General features: G+C 41.1%; 1 protein-coding gene across 1 annotated transcript; it reads left to right on the top strand.

Annotated features, from left to right (window-relative positions):
• The first annotated feature begins 1,639 nt into the window (after positions 1 to 1,639).
• On the top strand, positions 1,640 to 3,526 carry LOC139531368 (complement C1q-like protein 2). Its single transcript, XM_071327830.1, has 2 exons — positions 1,640 to 2,480; positions 2,949 to 3,526. The coding sequence occupies exons 1-2, from the start codon at positions 1,893 to 1,895 to the stop codon at positions 3,126 to 3,128; spliced, it is 768 nt and encodes a 255-aa protein (XP_071183931.1). The 5' UTR covers positions 1,640 to 1,892; the 3' UTR covers positions 3,129 to 3,526.
• Positions 3,527 to 11,301: the final 7,775 nt, after the last annotated feature.

The following is an 11,301-nucleotide window of genomic DNA, read 5'->3' as shown; positions in this document are numbered from 1 at the left end:
ATATACCACGGCTAAGGGCTGTATCCAGGCACTCCATGTTGCATCATGTTAAGAGCAGCCTTTAGCCGTGGTATATTGGCAATATACCACACCCCCACAGGGCTTATTGCTTAAGTAACCCACTGGGCACAGACATCATTTCAACATCTAGTTTTGATTTAATTTAGGTTAAGGTGTCAACTAAGGTGAACTCAACAACAGCAAAAATCACTGGGTACTTGCTAACTCAGGTCTATGGTGATAGTGTGGAGGAACGCACACTACCGCCCTGGACCAGCGCTAATAGGCTACTTGCTACCGCCCTGCTCTAGAGTGAAGTGTTTGATTACTCACATTATATGGATCCATAGTTGCTGGATCCATGTTTAGTCAATCTTCAACACAGACGCACCGCACCATCCAACATCTCCGGTACAATTTCCGGTAAGGTCTCCAACATTCGGAACAACAGACCGTAATGTTTTCAGAAGGTGATCCAAGTAGTAGTCTCTAGAAACAAGTCGTTGCTACTAATAAACTAGCATTGATTGCTCGGGGTTATTTATAGGCTAGATAACGTCACAATACTAATCGTCAGATTGGAACTCATAGAGATTCTGTAACTCATTATGTAAATGTGGTAACACAACTTTGAGTCATAATGCAAGTAATCACACTGCACGCGACCACTATTGACATGGGACGGGTTGGTCATTTGAGTCAAATATTTGGCCTACTTCCTTGTGTTTGTTTAAAATTGAAAATCTAGTAGCCTAGGCCTTGCCAACAAGACAAAAAAGGGTTCAAGGGAACACACGCAGCAACATATTAAATTACCAGTCTGTTCTATTTAAGTATATGGGAACACCCATAGGGAACGTACATAGGAAATATTTAGTCTGTTTGCATTCGCAGTGTCTATTGGTAGCCGATAATGACAGACTCAATAACAAGGAATGACCGGGAATAAATTTGAGCTTTGCTGTTAGCTGATTGCTTAGCTGCTGAGACAGGGTGTGAGATGTTAAACCCCAGCTCTGAAACAGAAGGATTAACAGATTTGTTTCAGACATGAAACCGTCACTTTCTTAGAGATTGAAGACAGAATACAAGAATGTGTGAATGTATATGCAGGTTGACATGGATGGTGTGGGGTATGCCATTTGTTACAAAGGGGAGGCGACGAACTAATACTTCATAAAACAAATATTAGATAGGTCTACAGTAAAATGACTAAATTGTTAAGTTCCTTTAAAAGCGCATTGATACATAGGCTAAATGTTTAAATTCATGTTGGTTTTCAGCGTCCTAATGATTGGGAGTGGTGCTGAAAGGACAGCTCCTGCCCCATACGTGGAGCTTTCGTTTCGGCAAAAAAGAATGGCTATTCTGTTCTATTTAATTATATGGGGACATGTTCTGTACAACCACATGGTTTGCATGTTTCAAAATATAAATGGCGGGATCAAAGTGTTTAATGCTTTCTAATTCCATATCTTCCTTACTGTAATATTAGGATTTGTAATTCATACATAAAGATTGCCCGATTATTGTTTCGATCTTAATCCAAATTGCAAAAGGCTTTACTCCGCATGTGTTACGTCAGTGACCCCCGTAGGACTGGAATAGAATAGGAGCGCTCCAAATCCGTGCTGAGAACCAGCGAGCGCCCATCCATGCCAATATTCGTACCCTTCGTCTGTCTGCTCTGGCACGAATGCCTAAGGCTTATGGACAAAACAAAATAGAATAGTTGCCTTGAGGAAGAAAATATATTTGGTGTCAGTTTTTTTCCTTCTAATTACCCACGCAAACCTTCCACTATTACTCCTCCAAGCTCCACTGACTTTATATCGCTTGCTTCTCGGATAGTCCAGAGGAAGCGACTTGTGGCAGCTGTGGTTGGCATCGTCATGGTGTTGGCCCTTATCATAGTAATACCGCTGCTTGTGCAAAGTACCAAGACTTCGGCTCACTATGAGATGATGGGCACCTGTCGAATGATCTGTGATCCATACAGTTCGAAACCCGCCAGCGCCACGGCCATGGAGCTCATGCAGGACCTGAATGCCATCCCGCCGCCAATGGCGCAAGGCTCCAAAGGTGAATTAGGGCGACCTGGGAAAGCGGGACCAAGGGGTCCACCGGGAGAACCAGGACCCCCCGGCCCAAGAGGACCACCTGGAGACAGGGGTGATTCCGGGAAAGCTGGTTACCCCGCGGTAACGTCAGGGACGGCAAAGACCGAAACGGAGACGGACGAGGTTAACACCGCACTCGGTGAAACAAAGGTTGCGTTCTATGTCGGGTTGAAGAACCCACACGAAGGATATGAGGTGCTAAAATTCGACGATGTTGTCACAAACTTGGGAAATCAATACGACCCAACCAATGGCAAGTTCACGTGCCAAGTGTCCGGAATGTATTTTTTCACATACCATGTGTTAATGCGAGGAGGCGACGGGACAAGCATGTGGGCAGACTTGTGCAAAAACGGACAGGTAAACATTATTTAATTCAATTAGCATATACGAAAATATTGTATTTTCATTCACGAATTTATTTGAAAACAATTCATGTCTATAAAATATTATAAATGCATGCAAAAACCCAAAGGGTATGGAGAAAAACGTATACTTTACGCACTAATTTTACGCACTCACTTTATATAATTTAGCTAGTGAACTTTTAGGCTTAATAGTAGAACATTTAGGTCCCTTCTCATTTGCTTAGCAATGGTAAACTCAGTTAAATCGGGTAGGCTATATATTAGATTACCAGAGTAAAGCACGTTTATCTGATTAAGCCTTTGTTCTCCCTTCTGTGATGTCCAAAGTGACATAATATAATCTATTCTACAAAGTGGTAGTGGAGGAATTTGTCTGACCATAAGAGACGAAATCAAATAACCAGCAAATATCAAGTTAATGAGGATTATACTTATTTTGTGTATCCCGTCCATTACACAGGTTCGGGCAAGTGCTATTGCACAGGACGCAGACCAAAACTACGATTACGCAGGTAACAGCGTGGTTCTACACCTGGACTCCGGAGATGAGATTTATGTCAAACTGGACGGTGGCAAAGCACACGGAGGCAACAACAACAAGTACAGCACCTTCTCTGGATTCATTTTGTATCCAGATTAAATAGCCTGACATGTTTTAGGCTACCCATGACTCTACCTCCGAATGAGGTCCAAACAGAACTTCATCTTTAATTTCACTCTCTCATTTCCTTTGAAGAGCAGGGTGCTTGTAATGGTCTTCTAACTACCAATAATATTTAGGATAAATAGGCTAAATAGCAGTTGAAGTCGTTTGATTGAATGTGGTAAAATGACTTTATGCAGTAGTTTGTTTTACTCAATAGGAACACCTTATGTGGAGAAATAGCTTATATGTAGTTAAGGTCAAATGCACAGAGATAGAATCATATAACCCATGTGTTCGGTACATTCAGAGTCCAGAGTTGTGTTTTATATTACATCACTAGGCCAATAATGCATTATATTTTGTCCTCATGTACCAATAAATATTATTTTACAGTATGTCTCATTGAATGTTTTTTCAAATATTACATTACAGAGCGAGTTACAGTAAGTAGGGACTGCATACATTTTCGTACTGGTGGAAAACCAACCCACAACCCTGGCGTTACAAGCACCACGCTCTACCAACTGAACAACACGGGACCACAGCATGGCTGAGTCTTATGGTGCAACGTTGCAGGTTAGAGTGACAACCTGCCATCTAATACTAGCACTAGTGAAGGTGCTCCTCACTTATACACTCTATCATCAGAGTCAAGACTGAAATGTGTGATTTTCCTTCACACATTTCATGTTTTCCTTATGGCTTCACTTCAAAAGAAGTGCACAGCCTTAGGGTTAGTTTATGTTGAGGATCCTTATTTGCTCAATCTCCACAAGGTTAGTGGCTATTTGACAAAGAAGGCAGTGGTGTAAAGTACTTAAGTAAAAATACTTTAAAGTACTGCTTAAGTAGTTTTTGGGAGTATCTGTACTTTACTTTACTATTTATATTTTGGGCAACTTTTACTTTTACTTCACTACATTCCTGAAGAAAATAAAGTACTTTTTTACTCTCTACATTTACCATGACATCCAAAAGTACTCGTTGCATTTTGAATGCTTAACATGATAGGAAAATTGTCCAATTCACACACTTATCAAGAGAACATCCCTTGTCATCCCTACTGCCTCTGATCTGGCGGACTTACTAAACACAAATGTAAATGATGTCTGTGTTGGGGTGTGCCCCTGGCTATCCATACATTAGTAAAAACAAGAAAATGGTGCTGTCTACTTTGCTTAATATAAGTAATTTGAAATGATTTATACTTTTACTTTTGATACTTAAGTATATTTAGAACCAAATACTTTTAGACTTTTACTGAAGTAGTATTTTACTGGGTGACTTCCACTTTTACTTGAGTAACTTTAAGGTGTCTATACTTTTACTCAAGTATGACAACTGGGTACTTTTTCCACCACTGAAAGAAGGTGATAATAATCTGTCCATTCTACTACCTGAGGCTGCAGGTTTGTTTAGATTTAGTTTGTAGTTTAAGGTTGGGGTTAGAAATGTGGTTTAAGGTTGGGGTAAAGTTAAGGGTTATGGGCTCGCATAAATTGACTCACAGAGGCCCACATGAAAAAATACTACAGTTTACTATAGAATACAACAGTACTTACTATAGAACTATATAATAAACTGCAGTATACTGTAGAAAACAATATTACACACTGTAGTATCCCTCGATCATGTGTAATACTTACTATAAAATGTTGTAGTATACTGTAGAATACTATAGCAAATACTACAGCATTTTCGTCAAAAAAACCCCACTGTAGTAAATTCTACAGTAAAGACTACAGTAATGTCCGCAAAAACACTACAGTCCGCAACACACTTTTTAAAACTATAGTAAACACTACAGTATTTAATTAGCATTTACCCTGCACATTCCCCTCACCCATTTTGCAATTTGTGCCACCCATAAGTAAGAAACCTACATGCCAAGTATAGACAACATATTGTGTTCCCTACAGGTTATAGAAAAGAGCAGAAGCTCTGAACTATCTGTTCAGACACGAGTCCTACCTACCTACCTACCTACCTACCTACCTACCTACCTACCTACCTACCTACCTACCAACCTAGTTGACTGTAAATAGTACAGTATACTACCGTATACTACAGTAAATATTACAGTAAATACTACAGTATTCACTGTAGTGTTTTTACAGACTTGAGTGAATACTACAGTAATGTCTGCAAAAACACTGCAGTGAATACTATAGTACTTAAACCATAACAACTGTAGTATATTTTTTATATGGGGGTATAGGGGCTTTTTTCACACATACATTCAAACATTACAAACCCATGAGTCACATATGCCTGTTTTTCTCTCGTCTGATGTTTTTTCTCTGTTTTAATGTGGCCTCCCTACTGGTCCAAGTGAGGGAGTTACAGTACAATACACATGATACAGTCTACACTGAGTGTACAAAACATTAGGAAGACCTGCTCTTTCCATGACATAGACTGACCAGGTGAATCCAGGTGAAAGCTATGATTCCCCTTATTGATGTCACTTGTTAAATTCACTTCAATCAGTGTAGATGAAGGGAAGGAGATGAAAGCCTTGAGACAATTCAGACATGGATTGCGTATGTGTGCCATTCAGAGGGTGAATGGGCAAGACAAATACCTAGGATAGGATAAATTAATCCTTCTAACCCCCCCCCCCCCCCTTAGAGTTAGATGCACTATTGTAAAGTGGTTGTTCCACTGGACATCATAAGGTGAATGCACCAACTTGTAAGTCGCTCTGGATAAGAGCGTCTGCTAAATGACTTAAATGTAAATGTAAATGTAAATTTAAGTGGTTTGAACTGGGTATAGTAGTAGATGCCAGGCACACCGGTTTGAGTGTGTCAAGAACTGCAATGTTGCTGGGTTTATCACACTCAACACACTCAACATTTTCTTGTCTGTATCAAGAATGGTCCACCACACAAAGGACATCCAGCCAACTTGACACAACTGTGGAAGCATTGGAGTCAACATGGGCCAGCATCCTTGTGGAACGCTTTCAATACCTTTCAATACCTTGTAGAGTCCATGCCCAGAAGAATTGAGGATGTTGTTCTGAGGGCAAAACGGTGTGCAACTCAATATTAGGACGGTGTTCCTAATGTTTTGTACACACAGTATACATGAGATTGTGACTAGGGTTTTGCTGGTGCTGTGAAAACGTGTACATAGAGTAATGTAATGGTAAAACAACCAAATGGACTTCAACTGAAGCTTTTAACTTCTCAAATACTGTATATGTTGTCATCTGTAGGAACTGAATAAGATTACTGTACTTATTAGACCTCTACTGAAGGGCTTATTACTTTTAGGTGACTGCTGTGGTCCATCTATATTCCCAGACACTGTTGCAATGCTGTCCTCTTACTCCTTTTCTACAACGGCCCCCATATGTCTCAGGGGCTTAAAGAGGATGACAGATGGATGTGTGTTTAAGGTGGAGGAAAGAGAGAGAGAGAGAGAGAGAGAGAGAGAGAGAGAGAGAGAGAGAGAGAGAGAGAGAGAGAGAGAGAGAGAGAGAGAGAGAGAGAGAGAGAGAGAGAGAGAGAGAGAGAGAGAGAGAGAGAGAGAGAGAGAGAGAGAGAGAGAGAGAGAGAGAGAGAGAGACAGAGAGAGAGAGACAGAGAGAGAGAGAGAGAGAGAGAGAGAGTACTGGGTGAAATTCCACAGTGTGCCATCACAGCAGCAAGATTTGTGACCTGTTGCCACAAGAAAAGGGCAACCAGTGAAGAACAAACACCATTGTAAATACAACCCATATTTATGTTTATTTATTTTAACTTGTGTGCTTTAACCATTTGTACATTGTTACAACACTGCATATATATAATATGACATTTGTAATGTCTTTATTGTTTTGAAACGTCTGTATGTGTAATGTTTACTGTTCATTTTTATTGTTTATTTGACTTTTGTATATTATCTACCTCACTTGCTTTGGCAATGTTAACACATGTTTCCCATGCCAATAAAGCCCCTTGAATTGAATTGAATTGAGAGAGAGAGCGACAGAGAGACAGAGAGACAGAGAGACAGAGAGACAGAGAGACAGAGAGAGAGAGAGAGAGAGAGAGAGAGAGAGAGAGAGAGAGAGAGAGAGAGAGAGAGAGAGAGAGAGAGCGAGAGAGAGCGAGAGAGAGCGAGAGAGAGAGAGAGCGAGCGAGAGAGAGAGAGAGAGAGAGAGAGAGAGAGAGAGAGAGAGAGAGAGAGAGAGAGAGAGAGAGAGAGAGAGAGAGAGAGAGAGAGAGAGAGAGAGAGAAGGAGTCGACCAATGAAGGTACATCTGCAACGGACAAGGTGTGTCTTTTCACTTTGACATGATGAGTTCATTGTGACGTATCATCAAATTAACCCGAGTTTATTGGTCGCGTACACAGTTTAGCAGATGGTATAGCGGGTGCAGCGAAATGCTTGTGTTACTAGCTCCTGTGCAGTAGAATGTCAAACAAGCACACAAATAATCAAAAGACTTCAAACAAGAAATCAATAAATGTCCGAAAACCCAAATAACTCTGTATCAGTCATCCAAATGCAATCCATCATGGGAGGTGAATGATGGTGGATGTGTGTAGACCTGGGTCGTGTTCAGTAGGGCACACCATAGCAAAACAAAAAGGAGCATTTCTTATTGTTCAAGTTCAGATGGTACCTCCCTGTCACAAAATGTTTCAAAACATTTTCTTCCAACTGAACATACCCCTGGATAGGAATTGACTGAAAAGTCATTAAGAGTACTTGGAGGAACCATGTCTAGCCAACAGCATACCTAGTTCCTAAGAGGATGACTGTGTTGTGTCTCTAAGTGATGATTTCACCAGCTTTCCACCTGGAGGCAGGCAGATTGAACAGCTGTCTATCAATTAAACAGCAATCATGCAAAACAAATATTAGCCAGTCTGGTTCAACATGGCTCTGGCTAAGTTGTTGATTTATTTCGCTGTGTTCAAGATGGCTAAATTCATACCCTACTATTATCCCCAAAATAACCACCCTGATAAAAGCCTTTCTGGCATGGTTTCATCAAATACACTCAATAGTCAATATGGAAAACTTTTGTCCATTTCCATTTTACATGTAGACTATAATGTATCCACCTTTCATGTATCCTACTCATTACCAATGGCGTCAAAGTGCTACCAACACATATTACACACAGAACATCCCCTGGAGAGTGTTGTGGTGTGTGGTAATGATACCTCTCATCACCCCGCCTCATCACTTCTTAATTAAGGGAGGAAGTGGAGCTGCCTGCATCGACTCACCCAAACACGTCACCATGCACACAGGCACATTTCAAGACTCAATCGAATCTAATACAGACCCCATCCGGGGGAGCTGTGGGCTCTGTAAACGTCCTGGTGTAATGTCACGGATAGAGATACACTGAGAGCCGGACGGTTTGCAGAAACACTCATAAGTATGGTGGAAGCCAGAGGGCAGGCAGCTGACAAGGTGACAAAGAAGTGCTAATGACACAAGTGACCACAGGGAGTTCTATTTTCGGAACTCTTCAAAACGTCCTGTTGTTGATGCATAAGTTGCCACAGGGAGGTGTTCTCATTTTGCATATCAACATGGTTTTCAAGAGGAAAAACACAAACGGCCAGACAGATTTGAGATCAGTGATACTGAGCTGTCTGTCTTCTGTTGTTGAAGCAGAAACAGTTAGAGGCATGAGATTGAGGGGAAAACAACAGTCTGGACAGTAAATTAGGTTCAGGGGGTGTTTGATGATAATGTGGAAGATCTCCAGACCAAAAGAATTTGATGTCAGTAAACATTCAGGTAACAGATAAATTACTTAAGTGTGGTAAGTATTCAAAACCGGGTAAAGAACCAAGGCATTTTTTCAAGGCCACGTTAGGCCACTGAGCCTATAGGCCTAATCCCAGCCTATAGGCATTTGGATCAATTTACCATATACTCAAACAAACTGGCCAAGAGAGGTAACTCACAGGGCACAGATGTTAATGCAACGTCTATTCCACATTGGTTCAACGTAATTTCGTTGAAATGGCATGGAAACAACATTGATTCAACCAGTACGTGCCCAGTGGGAATTGACTTAACCCGAACCCTACACTTTGATATTGCGGGGGACATGCAGCTGAAAAGGCCACCTATGCTATAAACACTCATATACATTCCCTCTGTAAAACCTTATGATGTGATGACCTTGTCTCAACTGCAGTCGCACACTAAAAACAAAACATGAGGGAGAAATGTTCTCCCTCACTCCAATTGAGACATCAACAACAGCAAGGAGGTGTCACTTGCCACAAGATGGAGGGCCAGAATGAGCCTTCCTGGATGAGGGTGAAAGATTGGAGGGTGACAGGCAGTCTGGTAAAGCTCCTTGATAGATGAAAGGACGAGTCTGGCTCTTTGCTCTGATGTGATTCAGTCTGACAGGCTTGAGTTGCAGGCAATGTTGTCCTGTCCCGGGAATGATCGCTTCTGCCCCTAGCCCGCTGCTCTGCCTCGTGAGTGAGACAGTCTGACTGTGACTGGTCTTCTCCTGCTCTGAAAATTGAGAAATGCATTTTGAATCATGTAAATACAGTACTAGGTATCATATACATACACACAATACAGCAACGTACTTAAAGGAAAATACCACTCAAAAACTATTGGTATTTGTTTCATTAGTCCTCTGTTGATACAATCCCAACATGTTTCGCATGTCAGTAGTCAAGATTCAACATATTGAACTTTCAAAATACAGAAAGTGTCACAGTACGATGATCCTGTTGATGATGATACTGTGACACTTTATGTATCTTGAAAGTTCTATATCTTGAAAACTTGATTGCTGACATGAAAAACATTTTAGGACCATATACCAAAAGATTGTTTTTGAGTGGTATTTTCCTTTAACTTCTGTTTGGAAGAAGGAGGCTCTGCTCAAGGCCATTAGAGTTTTCAATTTGATGTATTTTCTCCAATCTCTTATGGGCTGAGCTACTAAGAGGAAAGTTACATTTCCCATTTATCAGTCTGACATTATTTTCAGATAAGTGTCAGTATCAGTTTCACTAAACGCCTCTCAGTTTGAGTCAATACTTAATCGGATAGCAGGGTGACATCCAGACGGGTCACCTCCAGACAGGTCACATATTATTTCTGATTTAGGGATTGAGGGATTCAAATAAAAAAACATTTTTTTTTGTCTCTGGGCGAAATCATTCTGATTCACTGTTACATATTTCTACAATAAATTCTACAAATCCAAGACATCAGTTTGTCTCTCCTTCTGATTTTTATTTCCTTTTCAAAGTCAATGGAGGGAAACTTTGATTGATAAATAAAGTACCACCAATCCTGGGGAGTTTAGTGTCTGTCTTCATCTCTTCTTTTAGAATTGTCTAATCGTACATCCCCAAAAATTGTGTGGGACGGCTCAGATCTTAACAGAAGCCAGGAGAGTTGCAATTCAAAATCATTACGATGCACGATCTCATTGCTCTGTGGTTTCCAAGTCTCACTCGGACGTCTGTTCTGTTTGAGAGACTTTAAAGGACGGGACCCCAAAGAGAGTGCTACTGGTTGCAAATTACGACTCGGAAGGCAGACCTGGGATCCCATGCATTGCACACTAATGAAAGACCTGTTTCGTTGCTACAAAGCAATACAGATGCCATAACGAGTTGCTGTGTAGAAGTTTCGACTCAGCAACAGGATGTGCCATGACATCGCAGAGTCTTCTAATGCCTATCAACGCTGAGAGCTTGTTGAATTTAACACTTTTCAGTGGTCATATCATCATCACTTGCAACTGTTAAATTAACACTTTTCATAGTAACCCTGTAGTTCTCTCTACAGAGTTACATTTAAAGCTTGGAATCAAATGATCTGTCCCCAGTGGAAGCTCTTCTCACTTTCTGTAAATCCAGAACAATCACATACCCCTTTAGCATTCTGTAGCATTGGTCTTTGAGGACACTTATCAGCCACCACTGTCACACCTTGTCTCAGCACCTCATTTTCTCCTAACACGGTCCGACTCTGGAGATCCATAGCCTCCGGCTGAATTATGTCCCTCAATCTGCATTGTGCTGCCTGTTGGAGCCAGAGATCAGATGATTCATCGGGTAGGGAATGGGCCACATGGCATAGAGCTGTCAAAAACACATCTCTGTTAGGTTGGACCCTGTGTATGATGAGGAGCTCAGAGGGATACGGTGATCCATCATGACAC

Source organism: Salvelinus alpinus, chromosome 10 (assembly GCF_045679555.1).
Source record: "Salvelinus alpinus chromosome 10, SLU_Salpinus.1, whole genome shotgun sequence".
In the NCBI taxonomy this organism is placed as follows: domain Eukaryota; kingdom Metazoa; phylum Chordata; class Actinopteri; order Salmoniformes; family Salmonidae; genus Salvelinus; species Salvelinus alpinus.
This window is presented reverse-complemented; position numbering and strand designations above follow the sequence as displayed.